This window comes from Lytechinus pictus, chromosome 3 (genome assembly GCF_037042905.1).
Source record: "Lytechinus pictus isolate F3 Inbred chromosome 3, Lp3.0, whole genome shotgun sequence".
Classification (NCBI taxonomy): Eukaryota; Metazoa; Echinodermata; class Echinoidea; order Temnopleuroida; family Toxopneustidae; genus Lytechinus; species Lytechinus pictus.
In genome coordinates this window covers 42,377,293-42,400,144 of record NC_087247.1, presented here as the reverse complement: position 1 = coordinate 42,400,144, position 22,852 = coordinate 42,377,293, and the positions used below count along the sequence as shown (strand labels likewise).

The window sequence follows — 22,852 nt, the reverse complement described above, 5'->3', positions numbered from 1 at the left end:
AGCGGCCCCTGTAAGGCTAACTTTGGATTTTTTGTATAAGGATCAATTGGATCAAAGCATATTATTTTACGTTAGTAGGATGGGGGGTCGGGTGTCCGGACACTTTATATTTTTGAAGCCTTCTTTTTTGTCTTTGGATTACACTAAAAATACGAAATCAATAGTTGTAATCATCTTCTATTTGGTTCTTTATAATATTTCCTGACATTTTGTACTAAAAATTGATAAAACTTCCCTTGTAAATTGTTCCAAATGACTTTCTAAAATTGATCGTCCGGACACACAACAACTATGAGGCGCCGAATGTACCAATATTATATAGAACAATTATTTGTTATATAATCATTATTTATTAAATAATAACTATTATTTATATATAATTTACATTTTATTTGTAAATAACTACTATTATATAAAATATCATTTCTAATTATTTATATATAATTCCAAGTAATACTTCATTATTTGTAAATAATAATAGTTCGACATTCCATTATTTATAAATAATGATTATTTGTTTTTCATTATTTATAAATAATGATTATTTGTTTTTCATTATTTATAAATAATGATTATTTGTTTTTCATTATTTATAAATAATGATAATTGGTTTTTCATTATTTATAAATAATGATTATTTGTTTTTCATTATTTACAAATAATGATTATTTGTTTTTCATTATTTATAAATAATGATTATTTGTTTTTCATTATTTATAAATAATTTGTTGAGTTTTCTATTATTTATAAATAATGATTATTTGTTAAATAATGAAAACGTCTACTTCATTATTTATAAATAATTTTTTCGAGTGCACCATTATTCTCATTATTTATAAATAATCATTATTTAATGTTCGAGTTTTCCATTATTTATAAATAAAGATTATTTGTTAAATAATGAAATATCTACTTCATTATTTATAAATAATAATTTTGTTTCAATATCCCATTAATCATTATTTATAAACAATTTTTACAGTTTGCCATTATATACAAATAATCATTATTTATATACAAATAACCATTATTTATTAAATAATGCCATTATTTATTAAATAATGCCATTATTTATTAAATAATGCCATTATTTATTAAATAATGGAAAACTCGCTATATAACATGCAAATGTGGGACCGCCCATGATATGAATATTCATGATGTGATTTCCTTTTTCGTGATTTTTCTTCACAAATTTTTGTCCATTTCCTCTTCATAATGACATTTCTTGAAGCAATTTTCTAGGGATATGGTCTGATTGTAATATTCTTCATTTTCTATATAACTTCGTCTTCGTAGAAATATCAAAAAGTGTAATTTTATACGATTTTTCCTACAGTTCACAATCCCCATAGGCGCGCGTGTACGGTAGGGACAACCGGTGAATCGACGGAGTGCTCTTCATCGAAATACTACGTTGGTTGGTCCCCGGAAGTGGCGGGCGGAATTTAGCCCGAATCCTCGATGGAAGTCGATCAAGTGCATATGAGCTGAGAGAGTGAAATATCAGTGTACTTGTACAGGCCCTTCTACTTTTTATAAATATTTCTTGTTGCTTTTTTTGTTAAGTTAATTTTTCCTGGTGTAGAGATAAGTTTCAGTTCTAATAATGCACTTCAAATACATTTTGGAGTGTCTGTTTGAGGCGTTTGGGGCGATTTCACCCTGGCCCCAAAATGCTCGCAACGACAATACGGGGGCATGATGACCCCTAAATTTAAAAAAACTTATTTTTCTATTGAAAATTATCACAAAATTCACCAAAAGTGTGCACGAAAGCCTTCGTATTTCACTTTTAAAACTCCAAAAAGTGCCCAAATGACAAGCTTGGTCGCTTCGCTGTGTCGCTTTCAACTTGAGAACGTTTACGCGTCTGCTTCGATATATCCCCCCCCCCCTCCTCCGAAAGAAATTCTGTATACGGCCATTCTCTAAAGAGCCTGGCACATTGATTTATGTATACTTTCATTTTCATTATTTTTATCTCATTATCAACATGGCCTTACGCATGAGGGAGGCGCGATAGCTCAGTCGGTAGAGCGGGGGTTTCGGATTCCGGTGACCCGGGTTCGATTCCCAAGTGGTGCGCTAGTGCCCTTTGGTAAGGCATTTATCCTCATTACCAGGTCCCTCGGAGAGGACCTTAAGCCGTTGGTCCACTGGTTGCTTGCTCACAGGCATTCGTGCTTTCTTAGCAGTCAGGTAAAACAACCTCGGTATAACATAATTTTTTCCAGGGGGGCCGGGGCCGGAGCATGACGCGCGTAAACTTTCTCAAAAAAATCTTGAAAGCGAGACAGCCACGGGACCAAGCCCAAATGACAAGCTTAGTCGCTTCGCTGTCTCGCTTTCAACTTGAGAACGTTTACGCGCGTCTGCCCCCACCCCCCGAAAACAATTTTGTGAACGGCCATGCTCAAAAGAGCATATGGCACATTGATTTATATGTACTTTTCATTTTCATTATTTTTATCACATTATCATCATGGCCTTACACAGAATTTTTACCGGGGGGGGGGGGGGGAGCAGCTAGGACACGCGTAAAGTTTCTCAAAAAAATCTTGAAAGCGAGACAGCGACGCGACCAAGCTCAAATGACAAGCTTGGTCGCTTCGCTTTTTCAAGATTTTTATGAGAAAGTTTACGCGCGTACGTCATGCTCCGGCCCCGGCCCCCCTGGAAAAAATTATGCGTAAGGCCATGTTGATAATGAGATAAAAATAATGAAAATGAAAGTATACATAAATCAATGTGCCAGGCTCTTTAGAGCATGGCCGTATACAGAATTTCTTTCGGAGGAGGGGGGGGGGGGATATCGAAGCAGACGCGTAAACGTTCTCAAGTTGAAAGCGACACAGCGAAGCGACCAAGCTTGTCATTTGGGCACTTTTGGAGTTTTAAAAGTGAAATACGAAGGCTTTCGTGCACACTTTTGGTGAATTTTGTGATAATTTTCAATAGAAAAATAAGTTTTTTAAAATTTAGGGGTCATCATGCCCCCGTATTGTCGTTGCGAGCATTTTGGGGCCAGGGTGAAATCGCCCCAAACGCCTCAAACAGACACTCCAAAATGTATTTGAAGTGCATTATTAGAACTGAAACTTATCTCTACACCAGGAAAAATTAACTTAACAAAAAAAGCAACAAGAAATATTTATAAAAAGTAGAAGGGCCTGTACAAGTACACTGATATTTCACTCTCTCAGCTCATATGCACTTGATCGACTTCCATCGAGGATTCGGGCTAAATTCCGCCCGCCACTTCCGGGGACCAACCAACGTAGTATTTCGATGAAGAGCACTCCGTCGATTCACCGGTTGTCCCTACCGTACACGCGCGCCTATGGGGATTGTGAACTGTAGGAAAAATCGTATAAAATTACACTTTTTGATATTTCTACGAAGACGAAGTTATATAGAAAATGAAGAATATTACAATCAGACCATATCCCTAGAAAATTGCTTCAAGAAATGTCATTATGAAGAGGAAATGGACAAAAATTTGTGAAGAAAAATCACGAAAAAGGAAATCGCATCATGAATATTCATATCATGGGCGGTCCCACATTTGCATGTTATAGCGAGTTTTCCATTATTTAATAAATAATGGCATTATTTAATAAATAATGGCATTATTTAATAAATAATGGCATTATTTAATAAATAATGGTTATTTGTATATAAATAATGATTATTTGTATATAATGGCAAACTGTAAAAATTGTTTATAAATAATGATTAATGGGATATTGAAACAAAATTATTATTTATAAATAATGAAGTAGATATTTCATTATTTAACAAATAATCTTTATTTATAAATAATGGAAAACTCGAACATTAAATAATGATTATTTATAAATAATGAGAATAATGGTGCACTCGAAAAAATTATTTATAAATAATGAAGTAGACGTTTTCATTATTTAACAAATAATCATTATTTATAAATAATAGAAAACTCAACAAATTATTTATAAATAATGAAAAACAATCATTATTTATAAATAATGAAAAACAAATAATCATTATTTGTAAATAATGAAAAACAAATAATCATTATTTATAAATAATGAAAAACCAATTATCATTATTTATAAATAATGAAAAACAAATAATCATTATTTATAAATAATGAAAAACAAATAATCATTATTTATAAATAATGAAAAACAAATAATCATTATTTATAAATAATGGAATGTCGAACTATTATTATTTACAAATAATGAAGTATTACTTGGAATTATATATAAATAATTAGAAATGATATTTTATATAATAGTAGTTATTTACAAATAAAATGTAAATTATATATAAATAATAGTTATTATTTAATAAATAATGATTATATAACAAATAATTGTTCTATATAATATTGGTACATTCGGCGCCTCATAAACAACTGGGTATACTAGTTATTAAAGGAGAATGAAACTCTTGGAGCAATTAGTTAGCATTTGTGAAAGCAGAAAAATCAAAGAATAAGACCAACAAAATTTTGAGTAAAATAGGACTAGCAATAGAAGAGTTATGAGCATTTGAATGTCAAGATCACTAATGCTATGGAGATCCTCCAATTGGCAATGCGACCAAGATCTACGATGTCACAGATGAACAACTCTCCCCTTTTGGACGCTGAAAATATACCCCAAAACATCTCTTTTTGCTCATTCTAATCATGTGACAAACGATTCATCAATGATATAATGTTGTGAAACCTCTGTACTTGTCCTCTCATAAAGAGAACACCTCACCTTGTGATAGACTCTATAAAAGTGAGAATATAAGTGAAATAAGTACTAAAGTAATGAGGGAGTTTTACGTGCATGACATCACAGATCTTGGTCGCATTGCCAATAGGAGGATCTACATGGCATTAGTGATCTCAATATTCAAATGCTCATAACTTTCGTATTGTTCATTCAATCTTCCTCAAACTTTCAACAATATGTTTCTTTGATTTTTCTCTTTGATATGGATTCAGCTGGTTTCATTCTCCTTTAAGTAAAGGGTGGATTGGCATGATACATGTCATGTGTTTAATCATAAAATCATGATAGTTTTTGACATAATGTTAAGCCTATGTCTAAAATATTGTTTCTATATTTCATTTCATTTGCCCATATGAAAGCTTTAAAAAAAATTAATAATCTTTGGTAACGAGGTCCATCATGAGATAATAAGAGCCTAATTCTAGAGTAGGCCGACTGACTGGGCCTACTGGAAGGGGCCTACTGGAAGCAGCATTCCTTCACAATTTTAAATTGGGATTGAAAGCAAGTTGCAGAGGGTAGTTCATGCATTTTTGAGGGGAGGGGCTTTCAAGCCTGGGACCATTTGGTGAATTATAACTGTAAGATGGCACTAATCAATCAACGCAACAAAAGTGGTCCCTTTATGGTATTTTGACAACTATTATAATGGGCTTATTAGATTTTTGTTCAAACGAATAGGTAGGCCTTATTGGTAAAATTACATTACCCAGCCATCTTTATCATAATGTCCACACTTTTCCTTCCACATTCCTCTACCTGAAAATCACAGGGGCATTCACCCCTGTCCCTGTATGGTTACCCTTAAATATATATCAAATAAACCAAATATGGAAGTCTTTACTCAAGTTAAAATTCACTCATTCATAATATCAAAACTGGTCTGACGGTTTGGTAAAGGTTTGATAAAGTGAATTAATTGGATGGGTTATCATCTAACATTCCATCTTGACAAAAATGTGGTGACTGTTAGATTTTTTTTCATCCAATAATTCTCTGCATTCATACGTAGTTTACATTTAGAGCCCTCTCTTGATATAACTTTTAATTTTTTCTTTAATCACTCATGTGGCATCTTGATACAAAACAATCGCTGCTGAACCTGTACCTTCATATCTCAAAACACATACACAAATACAAATATGTGCATTTGAAGAAAGTACTTTTATTCATTTGATGTCAAATTATATGAAATCAAATATAAGAAACAAACACTTCAGAAATTATCTGGTAGCATAATTAATCATATCACATTGCAAGATAAAATTAGGTATTTTTAAAATCTCCTGCAAACTTTATCTCCATTTCATCAGATAAAATCATAACTTTTTTTTATCAAAATGAAATCCAATCAAGATTGAATCAAATAAGTTTTGAAGGTTGTCATGGTAAATGCTTTCATGTGCACAGTGCACAATGCACTACATATACATTTCCCATTTGTGCAGTCTACCATGGCATTTATCCAATTAGGGTCATATACTCTGTGAATACAGCACACCGAAGGCATAAATGGCATGCTTTTCCATAATACTGTTCACTCTCCTGAGGACAGCAAGAACATACTTGCCAAAATGCAGAGCTTTGGTGGTCCTTTTCGTGACAAAACACACATGCCCCAGAATGTCAATGGGCGTGTGATGACAGTATGCATTCGGAGCAGGGATGGAGAGGGCTTTCACACAAATGGGTGCATTAATTTGAATCCCCTCCCTAAACCCACCCTTTAAAGAGAAGAGAACCCCCCCCCCCTCCAAATGTCTTGAAAGAGTGCAGTCACTCCCGCTCTCATACCATGAAACCTCTATGATAATTAAGAATGATTAAAGATCTACAATAAAAATAAAATTCACTGTTTATCACAGCTCTATATGGATGTCTGTTCAAACATAAGTAATGATTTGAGTAGAAATTGATTGCTTTTGCCTTGGCAAAATATTATGCAATTATACATGTCTAACCATAGCTCTATGGTCTAACTATATAATCAGTACACGTGTGTATCCTGGTACAAAGAGCACTAACAGAAAAAAAATATCGTGATTAATATTTTCATTCTATATTTTTACTTGATATGGATGATGATCAAGAAAGAAAAACATCATCAGAAAAAGTACAATGGTGTTTCTCTTAAGTAGGCCTAAGTTTGTAAACTTTGTTTCGTAAGTAGTTTTACATTTAGGAATATAACGATGGTGAGCTAATACCCATAAAGAATCTGAATCAACTCCTATGGCTATAATAACCTGTCTTTTACTATTGACCACCATGTTACTACAACCACAAAATATATGAAGTTCAGAAATTGAAACTTTAAAGGCATTAATCCCCATGGCAACTTTTTTTAAATACTAAAAAAATAAACAATTGCCTCAGAATGGTTGCTACCAGTACATATTTCAACTCATAACATATGGATACATGCCTTATGCCTAACATAATAATTTGTTGTCAGGAACCATCATTGAACTTTATAACAGAAAAAAAGATGTCATCATTTGGGTAATAAATTTAAATTGAATGATACAAAATACAAGTATTTAGTTGACTTCAAATTTTCTTTTTATATTCATCTGACCATGTAATGTTTATATCCTGGTTTACACAAGATAAACTCGATGTTCACATTCACAAATACTTAAAGGACAAGTCCACCCTAACAAAAAGTTGATTTGAATAAAAAGAGAAAAATCCAACAAGCATAACACTGAAAATTTCATCTAAATCGAATGTAAAATATTAAGAAAGTTATGACATTTTAAAGTTTTGCTTAATTTCACAAAACAGTTATTTGCACATCCTGGCTGGTATGCAAATGAGGAGACTATGACGTCATCCACTCACTATTTCTTTTGCTTTATTATATGAAATATTCAAATTTTATCCTCATTGTCAAGTGATACAATGATTAATTCCTCCCTGAACAAATGGAAATAGCACTGTTTAATACTATATGGTTCAGTCAAGTTGGTCCTTATTGTCAAATCTGTAAAAAATGAAATATTGAATAATTCGAACAATAACAAAACAAAAGAAATAGTGAGTGATGGACATCATCGACTGACTCACCTCGTTGTGCATATCACTGTTTTGTGAAAAATAAGCGAAACTTTAAAATGTCATAGCTTTCTTATTTTACATCCGATTTTGATGAAATTTTCATCACTATGCTAGTTTGATTTTTCTCTATTTATTCAAATCAGCATTTTCCTGGGGTGGACTTGACCTTTAATCCATAGATCAGCACACCCTGCCTTACAAAGCAGTGTGATTGATCCAATCAATCTCACCTACATGGAAGGGATTCTTGTGATGTCATCTGGAATTCATACCCATTCTAATCTTCTAAATATAAATTCAACTTATATCTGCATTTTTATTGTTTTGGTCCATCAGTGTCAAATCAACTAGAGATGCTCGGCCGGTCACGGGCTGAGCACATGTATCCCCCGAACCCACCGCGTCATCCGTCATTGCGATATATAGAGCTCACATAGAAATTTGACAAATAGATACAATTGTCATGGCGACAATGACCCTGCCTACATTTTGCCTGTGGGTACCAAATTTGATGACAATAATATGACGTAGCAGCGTGACTCTGCAGAACCTAAAGTATTGTCCAGTATCACCTGTTGGGGAATACAATTATAGAGTAATCTGGATATATTTTGTAAACCTAACCCTAAGACCCCCCCACACTAAAATCAATAGGCGGCTTTGCTTTACAATAATGGACCTTCATGCCACATTTGAAGATGATTGAAGAAATGCAGCTGGTAGAGCGCTCACAAGGACATCTCTGCTATTCCACAAAATACTCGTTACCATGGCAACGATGTCTCCTCCCACACCAAAATCAATAGGAGGCTTTGCCTTACCACACTCAACCTTCATGCCAAATTTGAAGATGATCGGAAAAGAAATGCAGCTGATAGAGCGCTCAAAAGGAAATCTCTGCGGCGGCGACGCGGCGAGGCCAAATCCATAGTATCCTCCGAACTCTGTTTGGGGGATACAATAATTGCATAAGATCATAGAAAAATTATTATGGGACTGCTGGCTTTCCATAGCTTAGGGATTGGATCAATTTCCATTTTTCAAAGGACTGGGCCCGGAATCAGGACTGAAAAAAATCATACCTCACAGACAAAAGGATATCATACTCAATATTACACAAAGACATTAAGAAGCAATAATTACATCATTCAGTAACAGGCTTTAACACTATAAAGTTAATACACTATAAAAACAACTACATAAATGGAAGAGTTTTGAAAATACAAAAGAGTAAACATATTTGTGCAGTCAAATTGTACACACAGCATACACAGATATATCTAAGAATGTTTTTGAGCTGCACTCTTGAAATATTGCACGAATTGTAAACCTTGGTTTGACAATTGCATAATACATAACATACGTAACAAGTAAAAATGCCAAAGTACTAACAGTAATTTCTTATCACATCTTTTCACCTTTCCAAGTAAGGAAAGAAAATTGTGTTGTGTAGCAATGTACAAGATTACACGACACATTCAGTGAAGAAAATGTAAAAAACAACTTCTGAAAATCAGTTCTATGAAAATTTGATTAGAAAATCACAAGATACATGATACAACATTTTATAAAGCCATTTGTAATGTATGCACATCTTTACACATGACCAATCACCCTTTCTTGTGCTAAGTGTGACGTCACAGACCCCAATTTTCCCTCACTAAACATAATGGGAGTGGCCTTTCTATAATAGTAATCAAATCAGAAATCTTAATCTAACAAGATTGAATTTCAACACAAGAGGAAGTGTTTTTAATACATGTCCATAGACAACTCAGGAGATGAATCATGTACTTTGATGTAACAATTTGACTTGGTGAGGTAACTGGATTTCAAGAAAATTGCTAGTATGTACAGTACCTGTACATTTTCCACAGGGACATAATGAATTACTAGCACTAGTGCCTCCTCTGTAAATTATATAACACATTCACACTTTTGGTATAGCAACTAGATATATTCTACATTCTCCCAGAAGTTACATTGAATATTATTCATTTAAAATGTTAAGATTTTGCATAAATTTAGCTCACCACAATTTTGTTTACATATATTTGGTGATGAAATTAATATTACTCAATTACTTTGAACAGTTGCAGGGCTTGGTAAGTACGGAATACTGACATATTTTCTAGACATAATAAATATCACTAATAAACATAGAAGTAAAACCCTGATTGTTACAGAAACATATCAACTCCAATCACATAAAGATCTTTGGTTCAAAATTTGTCCACATGACTGTTCTTTTATTATGATGAATCATAATCTTTAAATCTTGACACAGTATACTGATTTTGTCTCATTGATCATTGTTATATTATTCTCTTTGCTAATCTCAAATTCATATCAATATACAAGGGGGGGGGGTAGAATTTATAAAGCCACTCATAAGTTATGCACATCTTTACACATGACTTGTGACCCTTTCTTCTGCTAAATGAAACAGACCCCAATTTTTTTCCTCATTTAACATGATGGGAGTGAACTTTATATAATTCTAATCAACTCTTGTAAAAAAACAAGGATCGTAATCTAACAAGATTGAGTTTTAACTTTGTCTGATATAAATACAAGTTCTTGAGCATCTGATTTAATACATTAAAGGATCACTATTCATGCCTAAATTGAGTGTAACTTATGAACAGCTTTATAAAACACCACCCAGGAGCAACAAAACCTTGGATCTAAAATGATTCAACTGTTTAGAGAGAGATAAAGAGAGAGAAAAAAGGTATGGACAGCATATCAATCTATCCCTTGACTTCATTTGTTGAAATAGACAGCTGGATTTACAAAAGAATATCACTTTACAGATTATCTCATCATTTAAATAAAGAAGCAATTTATCAAAAACTTTACAATATAAGGTCTTGTTACCTCAGCGACGATGTGACACTTCCGCATGAAAACAATTTTAACTTATCAAATTAGTATAAAAATACAAGTAATTAGCAAGTGTGTCTAAAAATTCTTCTCTATCCTTTCTGGTGTAGTCATTATCACTGAATACCTTCCCCATCTTCTGTTCTCTCCTGGGGTAAGGGAGGGGTCTGAGGATAGCGGGGTCTTCTTGTCACAAAGTCCTCTTCTAGTCTGGTATATTCCATCCTTCCTGCCATTTTAAGTGTCCAGCACTGAATAAAAATAACAGGAAACACTCCTTTTTATCATGGGTGATCTTAACAATTATAGGGTGTTGGTGTTGGTATTGACTGTGCATGGATAAGACAGTGAATGGAATTCCGATACTAACATAAACACCAAACTTGTGATTACCCAGTTTATGATAATAGAGACAATTACAACCATCAAAGTATCAAGTTCATATTTAGACAATGCATAAAGATATTTACACTGTTGTCATAAAATGATTTAGTACAACACTTATGATGAATAAACAAGTGGAATGCCTCTGGCCGTCTCACCTGCATCACGCGATTCAATATAGCAGCAGTGCTGATTTTGAAAACTACTATAACTCGCACAAGATGTTCAGTGATACTTGGTTACTCTTATTTCCACGTTTTATGAACTAGACCAATACACTTATAGAGATATGATGGCAATTCAACAAATACCCCCAACGTGGCCAAAGTTCTTTGACCTTACATGACCTTTGACCTTGATCATGTGACCTGAAACTCGCACAGGATGTTCAGTGATACTTGATTACTATTATGTCCAAGTTTTATGAACTAGACCAACACACTTTCAAATTTATGGCTGTAATTCAACAAATACCCCAATTTGGACAAAGTTCATTGACCCTAAATGACCTTTGACCTTGATCATGTGACCTGAAACTTGCACAGGATGTTCAGTAATACTTGATTACTATTATGTCCAAGTTTCATGAATCAGATCCATAAACTTTCAAAGTTATGATGGTAATTCAACAGATACCCCCAATTCGGCCAAAGTTCATTGACCCTAAATGACCTTTGACCTTGGTCATGTGATGTGAAACTCATGCAGGATGTTCAGTGATACTTGATTAACCTTATGTATAAGTTTCATGAACTAGGTCCATATATTTTCTAAGTTATGATGACATTTCAAAAACTTAACCTTAGGTTAAGATTTTGATGTTGATTCCCCCAACATGGTCTAAGTTCATTGACCCTAAATGACCTTTGACCTTGGTCATGTGACATGAAACTCAGGCAGGATGTTCAGTAATACTTGATTAACCTTATGGCCAAGTTTCATGAACTAGGTCCATATACTTTCTAAGTTATGCTGTCATTTCAAAAACTTAACCTCAGGTTAAGATTTGGTGTTGACGCCGCCGTCGGAAAAGCGGCGCCTATAGTCTCACTCTGCTATGCAGGTGAGACAAAAAATATGTTATGTCTGTTTCCCTTGTAATAATTTGTTATCTGGTATAATGATTGAACAGTTGTCCTCCCTACTCATGGATCATATATCAAACAAACAGTTCAGATTAAATTATTCCTTATCTTCACATGAAGATAAACCTTGGAGCCTTGTGGCCCAGTGGATTAGTCTCCGGACTTTGAAACAGAGTCGTGGGTTCGAATCCCAGCCATGGCGTAATTTCCTTTGGCAAGAAATTTATCCACATTGTGCTGCACTCGACCCAAGTAATGTAAATGGGTACCCGGTAGGAAGAAATTCCTTGAATGCTCAAGCGCCCTATCAAGGTAGCAGCGCTAAAGCCGGGGTAATAATAAAAGAAGGGCCCGCTGGGAGAACAGTTTTCAGAACTGAAATGGCTACCCTGGGTAAATATGCCATTACTATTGTCATAATTATTATATGAAACCAATGATATTAATGTTTGTAAAGTTTAATGCATATTATCAATAATAAGGCTGAAATACAAACCTTAATCTTGTGTGATAGTTCAATGCCAAATGCCTGTAAAATGTGGAGGAAAAGGAATAAAGAAATAACTGCAACATACTTTACAATGGGTGGATGTTACTTTCAAACTTCATACATTCATACTATCTTTCCCAATCCTTTTCCAATACATGGAGGTGGTTTCATAGTTTTTTAAAGTTGAGCAAAACCTTAAAAATGACCGGAAAATGCAAGGCCTATAGTTTGTTTTATTAACATGAGTTAAGTTGAAATATTTAGATGCTTAAAGACTCTACTGATAACACTTGTACTAAAATGTACATTTTTATTTCAGGGCCTAATTTTAGTTAAATTACTTGCAGAACAGTCACACTAATTGTCGGTAAAAAAGAATTTGGGCTCATATTTTGGTACTTCACATCTTAGTCGTTTATAAATTCTGACGTAACTATAGGATAATGCCTGGACAGTGAACACATCATTTTTTTACTAATAGAGATAGTACATATACTTAAGTAATGATACACACAATTAATTTCTCGAATCATCAATGTGATATTACATATAAACATTCATACACGATATATTTCTAACAATAATCTTAAGAATTTGTTTGTTATTAAATAAAAAGCAAATTCTGCTTAATTCAATCCTCATCATACTTGTACGTTCCTTCTCAATCATAGAGATGTAAGGAGTAAAATAAGTAAGAAAAAGAAAGCTCTATATTTTGAATAATTCACTACTATGCTCAAAATGAAAACTTATTCAGACAAAGAATTTTGCTTATTTCATACAATTTGTAAAAGGAAATTCCATCTTTAAACAAAAATACATAACTTTTGAAAACAGAGTCATATATTTTTTAGCTTTAGTTGATCAAAGTAGAATTTCATGGAGGGATAAAAAAAAAATCAAGGGGAAAACAGGGGTGGAGTTTGCAGTTCACTCTTGCACAAGATGGACATATAATGCAAAATTGGATTTAAATTTCAACAATTAATAAATGATTAGAAATGAATAATCCTCTTGTATGGTTGAAATTTTCAAGACTTCATGTTTTGAAAGTCAATAATATATGAGATACACTTTCAGCTGGGTTAAATTCTAAATTTTGAATTTGATTTATAGAGAAAACATTGTGAGCTATTGTGGCTACTGAGCTTGGTATTCACATACAAAACAGCAAAGAACAAGTATCCATATATCAACAAGCATCAGGATACCAAATAAAAAAAGAAAAAGAATAGGAAGTAGGTGAAGCCAAACAGGATGAAAATAAAAAATTGAAAGAAGAAAGTAAAACATTATCTGTCCAGACTTACCAAATATCCTACAAATATAACATAAATCACACCCAATATACTCATGAGGAAATACGCCCACCATGGTTTGTCAGCAAGTTCCTGTAATGTATAAATAGAATAGACACAATGTAATATGATTTTACTGAAGAAACATCTGTTAAAGATCAGGAAATGTTTTTTTTTTTTCAAAATCATACAAAGGCCCAAACAACATTCCAACCATGACCTATATTAGAATCACATGCTTTCTCTGAACAAGGATGAATGAAAAACACAATGCTAATATTCCTTCTAATCTCTCCAAGAGGGTAGTAGGTAGTTCATGTAGTGAATATTAACCAATTTCAGGTATGTTTCAATTGATTGTAAAAAGCTCCTGAAATGTATCTTGACTAGCGAGGAGGTATCTCACTGAGCAAGGTAACATGTTTACAGTTCTCCTCTGTGGCCAGTGTGAAAGGGATTTCGGTTTCTGAGAAATAACCCTATAATATCAAAAGTAACTAAAACATGATTCTATATCTGAATGTCATGATATTTTTGATGTGATACAAGGTTCCTTATCTTGCAATACAACTGTTATATTCCCATGATAATTTTATACAGGGTTTTCAATGATCACATTTAATATTGTCTTCAACTGCAGTTAAGAGGATTTATCATATTATGGGTTACAATGACTACTGGGTATTCAATGAATATTCTTGCAAGTGTTCATATACATAATGAGATGCATAACAACTTACTGCGAAAACCAAGTAGAAATTGACACCCATGATTAGCACTGCAAGGCACCATACTATAAATTTGATGAACCTATAGGGTGAAGAACAAAATAAATGTAATGATAAGAACAGAGAAAAGTTGGTTTGAGGATTGTAGATGCACTGAATGTGTCATAGTAGATGAGAAGAAGTATTAGGGTAATTGTTCTGAATATGAGGTACACAAATCCTATAGCTTTATCATACAGGCAACTAAGCATGATGCAAACCTCTAGTACTGGTAGGCATTTGAATCATAAGTACTATCTCATCTTATTCATTCATTTACTTATCTATATTAATTTTTTTTCATTCAAATATATTTTTTATTATTATTGTTGTTTATTCTGCATACTTGTTAAAGTTTCTAATTGAATTCTTATGTAATTTCATCAACTGATTAATTGATTATTATCATTTTTGTCTGGGGTGGGGTGAAGTACAACAATCACTTTCTAAATATTCTATATACATTTCAGGAGGTCCAGCAAAACACATAATTTTACCCTTTTTATGGCTCCCCATATAGTTTAAAGAGAGAAAAATGGACACAAACCTTGAGTTTTTAAACTCTCCCATGAGTCTCTCCTGGCTGGTAAAGTAGAGAATAGGTAGAAGAGCAAATGGAAGTTGTATACTCTGAATGACATTGATAATAGAATTGAGTTCATCCAGAGTATTCCCTGCAAGAACAGCCACCAGGAGAGTGGGTACCATGGCGATAGATCTAGTCAGTAAAACTCTTTTCCACTTGGCCCATTTGATACCTAAGAAACCCTGCAAGAACAATGTCAGATGTCATATTTCAGTTAAGACTGGTGAAAAAAAAAGTCAGTTGATATATTTCATATAAGAACTGCTTATATGAATGAGTAATCTACTTGTAAATGCTGAGAAAACTTAACTTGGATATGTTTTGGAAATGCAGTGACAGAAAAGTGAAGAAAAAAACCCCAGACAATTTACAAAGACACATATTCTGAACTAATTGTCTTTTTGGAGAACAACATCATTAAAGAAGAACATAATTGCAAAACAGCACATTCAAAGTTCCTGCTATATAGAAATATTGACATTTTCCATCACCTCTTTGCCTAAGTATTCTATTTCCCCCAAGTACCCTCAATCGTTTCTTAATAATGTTGAAATAAAAAAAAATAACACCAATTTACAGAATATGTGCAATACAAGTCTGCTCCAAACAAATTGACAACACTCAAAGTGATAGCCTACCTCCATTGCAAATTGACCAGCATAAGTGCCCTACAATTAAAAAAACATAGGAAGAAAATATGAGAAATACAATGTAAATTATTGATACATACAATAGAACTCAATTTCCTGTGTGACATTCATTAGTGACTTGAGTGATTAAAAAAAAATAGATGACAAAAACAACAATCTATTTCAAAATCACATGTTCATATTTCACTTTCATTCTCACGCATTAAGACTTGTCGAATACTAAATATTTTTGGGGAGTCAGTATCCACATTTTGCCAATATCTTTCATATTCTACTGAAAGAGAGAATCAAAACCAAGACGTTCAAGGTAGAAATACATATATTTTAATACTGAAAAACATTTCATTATATACAGTCTTAAGTTAAAAATCAACATAATTCTGTAGATTGCAAAACCAGCAACAATAACACATTTTCAAAAAAATCAACCATCAACATCACAAATATTTGTTGTACCTAGCAATGCATAAGATTTGTTTTACAATATTTAATTACTCACCCACATACATAAAATTTCATATCACACCTACAAAACCACTATATGAAGGGGAAATTCACCCTGACAAAAAGTTTACTGTCAAAATAGCAGAAAAAAATATTGGCGAAGGTTTGAGGAAAATCCATCAAAGAATGAAAATAAGTTATTTGAATTGTGATTATTTCATTGGTGATATCATGTGCAGCTTTCTACATATCGTATGACAAAGAAAAAGCGATTTTGTGTCTCGCCCACTTATGAAAATAACCAGAAATATCGTGATTTGCGAGGGCACGCAACAGAATTGTATCGAAACTTCATTGTGAAATGACTGGGATGGAATAACACTTGTCATAAGAGCCTTGCACGTAAACTTTAATGTTGACCTGACAATGACCTTACCATGTGACCTCCGACTGCAGCATAACATGCAGGTCGCCTAAGTACATCTACCATCCAAGTTTTGTTGAAAAGTGACTTACGGTTGCGGAGTTAGGTGTCATAAGAGAGTAAACTTTAATGTTGACCTGAAAATGACCTTTGACCTTACCATGTGACCTCCGACTGCAGCATAACATGCAGGTCCCCCAAGTCCATCTACCATCCAAGTTTGGTTGAAAAGCGACTTACGGTTGTGGAGTTGTGTCATTAGGTTTGTGACGGACGGACGACATTTGGATCCCTAAGTCTCGCCTTTACCTCTGGTGGGCGAGACAATAAAAAATCAATGAAATGTCATTTTCTCAGAAAATTGTAAATATTTTTATTGTACCTTCAGTATATCAATACAAAAATGATTTCACACCAGCTACTAAAAATAAAATAAAAAATAAGTCACCACAAACTATTAAAAAATGAAATTTATGCATTTTACATAACATAACATATGTGGCAGCTGCTCGTTTATGACGTTACAAATAAATAATTTGAAATTCTAATTACTTTCTTAATCTTCAGAGGATTTCCTCAAACCTTCACCAGTATTTTTTATTATTTTTTTCTCCTATTTTTCAGCAATGTTTTCATCAGGGTGAACTTCCCCTTTAAGGCAATAAGGTTAGAAGTAGTATATATAGAGAACATACCGTCATTGTTGAGCTCTGTCCAGCAGCAAGGAGACCAATGCCCCATATAATTTTCATCACATTACCGTATTTATCATGAATCAATTTACCCTAGAGGAGAAGAAAAGGGATCAAGACAAGATTTGGGGGTCACTATTTCAACAGAAATGAAACATAAATACATAAGAAGAAACAACTTATCCTGGTAGTCTTGAAGGGTATTTGTTTTAAGTCTCATTATTCTGGGATCTCTAATAATTTTTATACGTGAACAAATATTGTCTAGCGATTCTTGTCACCTAACATAAGTACAGTTTAACTATTTATGAGACATATTATTTAGAAGTATTAACCATATGTACCTCCTTTAAATGTCAGTCAAGGTTATAAACTTTAGATTCCAAATCATTATTCTCAAAAAAACCAAGACAAAATCAGAATAGACAATCATTTTTTTCAGGGGGTGACTAAATAATCTGATGTTGAAAATGACTTACAGCATTGAGGAGTGTTGCATCCTGGGAAGGATAAAATGCAGCAGCAAAGACAGCCACAACAAACAGGTTGATAAGAAATGATATAAACAATGCAATAGCTGTAGACATAATAAGATGAGATAAACATGCTGTAAGTATCCTCCAGAAATTTAAAAGTAGTGAGACATGACATGGATTTTCAAATATGAGATTCTCCATCAAAACTCCTAAAAGGAGTTTGGTTCGTATAGCAGCCATCCTACCATTCTATGGCATAGATTGGTAACTCAATCAATGTACAAGCATTCTTTGAAACATTTGAAACCAAACCAAAATTAAATTCAACTTCAATTTCTAACTAAATGTATATACTTAATGACCAGAATGGCCTTCGTCCTTGAATTTCAAACAGATACAAATACATGAACTGTGGATGATTACCATGACAAATATTTGCAACTAATTTCATATCATATACATATATCTCACCTGATTCTATTGAATAATACATGTTGCTTTCTCGAACCTCGCTCTTATCTTTGTGATCCACCTTGCGAGTCTAAACATGGAGATAAAAGTTCATTCATACAGAAAACAATTGCATCTGATAATACTCCAGGATTACATAAAAGGAAGAATAAGTATATGTGGGATATCAAAGGTTTCTTAAAAGAGTATCTATCTCACATTCAACTTTAGACTTATCCTAAATACTGCATAAAACAAGGAACAAAGTGTGTGATATCTAATGAATGTTATAAACAAATCCTTTAAATATGAGAACGTAAGGGGTCATCTTGGACTAAAATCATCACAGGTCTTGGGCTGCTGGTATTACATTAATATTGCAATATAATGAAATCAAAAGTTTGATTGATTACTCAACTGTTTTATTTTTCAATTACATGATAGATCAGCTGAATGATTATGGTGGGATATTGGTAATTGTTTGAAAATACCTACCATGACTGATATTGGTCAAAAACATCATCTATCCCAAAATGAAATATTGTGCAGTCCTTACAAGGGTCAGGGGTAATAAAACTTGTTAGCAAATTTATGACAATTATTACAAAAGGTCATAAAATATGTTTAGCCTGTAATTAATACCATATTATGTCACAGTATAAGTTTACATTTGTGTTTTTTTCTAAACAAGATTTTAAAACCATGCCTTGGGCTATTTTACACATGTACAAGGAGCCGCACTTACATTTCCAGTTGCAAGAAATATATAATGCATTACTAAATTTGTCACATTATGTTCTGGAGACGTGCATAACTGCATTCTTCGTGAGATTACATGTTAACTATCATGAGTGCAAGTGGCACTGAAGCAGTCACACTTACCAGTACTAGAGCAGAATGGAGGTAGATATTATGGGGCATGATGACAGCCCCAACAATGCCTACAGCTTGTTGAATAGCTGGTAGATGACATCCTTCACACCATGGAAACCACATACCCTTCAAGATCTCACCTTGATCTGGAGCTACAACAATGTACTGTAAAACAAACAACATTGGTTAAGGTTAGTCTAAATCTAGGGATGTATACCTTACAGCTGGTCCTTATTTAACCACAAAATTCAAAAGAAAGTTTGTGATAATTCATGGTTATCAAGGTAAACAATTCTAAAATGAAACGGGAAGTTCACCCTGAAGAAAAGTTTGTTGTGAAAATAGTAGAAGGAAATAATAAAAAATATTGGTGAAGGTTTGAGGAAAATCAATTAAAGATTAAGAAAGTTATTAGAATTTTAAGTAACGAAGTTGCGACATCATAAATGAGCAGCTGCCCCTTATGTTATGCAATATGAAATGCATAAATTTCAATTTTTTAGCAGTTCATGATGACTTATTTTTGTTTTATTTTTGGGAACAGGTGTGAAATTATTTGTTTAACGATATATGGTACAGTCAAAACCATTTTCAATTTTCTGAGAAAATGGCATTTCATTGATATTGTACTAAACGATATGTAGGAAAGTTGCTCGCATATGATGTCACAAATTGGAAATGTATAATTCTAATAAATTTTGTATTCTTTGATGAATTTTCCTCAAATCTTCGGCAAAATTTTTTATTATTTTTTCTGCTAATTTCATAATAATAAACTTTTAGTCAGGGTGGACTTTCCTTTACGTCTTTCTTACCATGTAAAGAAAAGCTCCTCCCATAGTTGTAATCAGGGCTCCAAATAATGCTTCTAATTTGCGCAGACCTGGAAAATCATAGAAAGAAACATAAAAATGAATTCATTTTGAGTGAATATATGATCAGCAATAGAATATCTTTCTTTTATTCACTTTGAATAGAGAATAACACATTACGATCATTTAAAAAACAAACAAATCCAATGACATCCAATCACTAAGTACTAAATTAAATCTTCAGAAAATTATTATTCTTCACCACCCCCTCCCCCTCCCCCCAAAAAAAGTTTAGTTCTAATTAAAAACCATAAAATAATGCAAAATGAGCCAAACATAGAGAGATTACCTGCACTTTCTAAGAAGAGGAATGTAAATGTGTCTACACCAGTGATAAGGCAGCCTGCATAAATTGGTATCCTGAAGAGGAATAAAGAAACACAATAGAGTACCGAAAATGGTGACCTCATCAATTATCACTTTTTGCATATCAGCGTTCTGAATGTTAGGAACCAGGCCAATAATACATTGACTTCAATGGGGCTAATTATGTATTCATGAGGTCATATCTAAGGCCCCCATGGACCGATTCCCACCAAATTTTGGTAGTGGGGTTTTTTCCATCATGCTCTACCAAAATAGGGTATCAAAAATACTGAAATGCTAAAGAGTTTTTTGTGACGTCATCACTTCGGTATTCTTTAATCATGAAATACTGAAATTCATGAGAATACTATTAGTTTCATTATCCTGACAAGATAAAAGCCCAATAACACTTCAGTCTTCAGTATAGGACTATGATTATGTTTTGATCATAGTACAGTACACATACAAAAACAAGGGCTTCTGCTACGGATGAAATTATTACTTATATATGTTACCTAGCTAATGGATAATAAAACTATGAGGTCAAGTAATTCAATGATTGGACTCAAATTCAACGTGAAAATTACTTTACAGGTCAGAAGATTGATTGCCACAATTGATCTGACTCCTTGAAAATCTGATAATTGCGATATAATTGAATGGGAAGGGGAGGGCTTACTTGTTATTGGGTAGAAGATGGATTGTCGTTGATCTGATCCAATGATTATAATCTGAATGGGAAAAGGACTTGTTATTGGATACAAGATTGATTGCCGTATCTGATCCAACCGCTTCTTGAATATTTGATGTAATGATATCAATCCACCGAACTAGAAAAAGACTTACTTTTAACTGGATAGAATATTGATTCCTATAACTAATCCAAATATATCTTGGATGGCAGATTCAATGATTGTAATCAAATCAAGTGAAAATGATTTCTTATTGTTGGACAGCAGATTGATTGCTACAGCTGATCCAACAACTTCTTGAATATCTCATCCAATGATTGCAATCTGAATGGGAAAGGACTTACTTGTTATTGGACAGCAGATTGATTGCCACTGCAGATCCAACCACTTCTTGAATATCTGATCCAATGATAGCAATCTCAATCATGATCCAGAGAGCTATACGAGGAACAGTTGGATACTCCCTATAACACACCTGAGCCAGATGATAACCTATGATAAAACAAAGCATTTCAAAGATGATGAAATCCCTTTAAATGATCTTATTGGATTTTATATAGGAACATATAGGTTTCTATCTTAGTATCATGGATGTATGCAATAGCAGCAACCACGACTTCGTGACATGACTTCGAGCTAAACGGACGCATTGAGCAGAGCTCCCACCACCCTTTGAGATTACACGTTACATAATAGAAATTATGGCATCCCATGGTCCGAGGCCTGTTACCCGGCAAACTGCAAGTAAGCAGCCGGCCCCGTCGGCACCCTTGACTGACAAAGTTCGTTCGCCTACCACCCCGGATCCCTCTAACGCTGTTTTACAACGAGATATTGCAGACTTTTCTGATAAAATATTATCTAAACTTGATAATATCAACACCGAGCTGCAATCATTCAATCGCCGCCTGACAGACGTGGAATCTACAGTGGAGCATAATTCTGCAAAAATATGGGATGTGGAAAATTCAATACCGACTACCATCGCGCCCCTACAAGACGAAATCGCTAATCTGAAAGAGAAACTGCTTCTGATGGAGATTTACAATCGAAAGCCGAATTTGTTATTCTACGGAGTTGAAAGCGACCCGAATGAGGATATCTATATCACGCTAGTTAAGGTTTTCATCCTGCTTGGAATTGACGAAGAAAATGCCAAAGGGATCCAATTCATCAACGCCCACCGACTACCCTCTCGCAACCAACCCAGGACCCCAGACGCCGGTGCCCCAGCCCGTCCCCGACCCGCTCCGATAATTGCTAAGTTCCAGAAAATGCCTGACAGAGATCTCATTCTTACTACTTATGAGAACCTAAGACGCCCGAAGGAAACATCACAGCAACTAGGATTAGCAGCTGAAATGCAACCACCACCTCCCCCTCGCATAACGGTCAGAACGGATCTCCCTCCCAGCCTGAAGGTTCACCGCGGCCACCTTGCAGAAATTGCTTACAAGTTGCGAAAGGAAAAAAACCAATCTACGAGAATAAAGTTACAAGGTGCAAAAATCGTTCTCCAGTGGAAGGAAAAGGGTACAACCACATGGAATCCCTACAGAGAATGAACAAATTCAACGTTATACCAGGTGATATGACTTAAACTTTCTATCTTACTCCTTCACCTTCTTAATGCAACGAGAAC

General features: G+C 33.9%; 1 protein-coding gene across 1 annotated transcript; it reads right to left on the bottom strand.

Annotated features, from left to right (window-relative positions):
• Positions 1-5,916: 5,916 nt before the first annotated feature.
• LOC129257203 (natural resistance-associated macrophage protein 2-like) lies at positions 5,917-21,736 on the bottom strand. The gene is made up of 13 exons (XM_054895480.2): positions 21,555-21,736; positions 20,502-20,572; positions 20,156-20,223; positions 19,350-19,505; positions 18,489-18,558; positions 18,021-18,118; positions 17,545-17,634; positions 15,970-15,999; positions 15,293-15,513; positions 14,719-14,788; positions 13,991-14,071; positions 12,687-12,719; positions 5,917-10,972 (listed from the first exon to the last, which is right to left on the bottom strand). Exons 1-13 carry the CDS (start codon positions 21,719-21,721, stop codon positions 10,838-10,840), a joined length of 1,290 nt encoding a protein of 429 aa, XP_054751455.2. The 5' UTR covers positions 21,722-21,736; the 3' UTR covers positions 5,917-10,837.
• Positions 21,737-22,852: the final 1,116 nt, after the last annotated feature.

What these genes read in the sequence shown, in the direction of transcription:
- LOC129257203 (XM_054895480.2), bottom strand. Translation starts at nt 21,721, where the DNA reads ATGCTTTGTTTTATCATAGGTTATCATCTGGCTCAGGTGTGTTATAGG. An exon ending in CTGGTCAATTTGCAATGGAG is followed by an intron (nt 15,514 to 15,969) that starts GTAGGCTATCAC and finishes TTGTTCTTGCAG; the next exon opens with GGTTTCTTAGGTATCAAATG. An exon ending in ATTTCTACTTGGTTTTCGCA is followed by an intron (nt 14,072 to 14,718) that starts GTAAGTTGTTAT and finishes TATACATTACAG; the next exon opens with GAACTTGCTGACAAACCATG.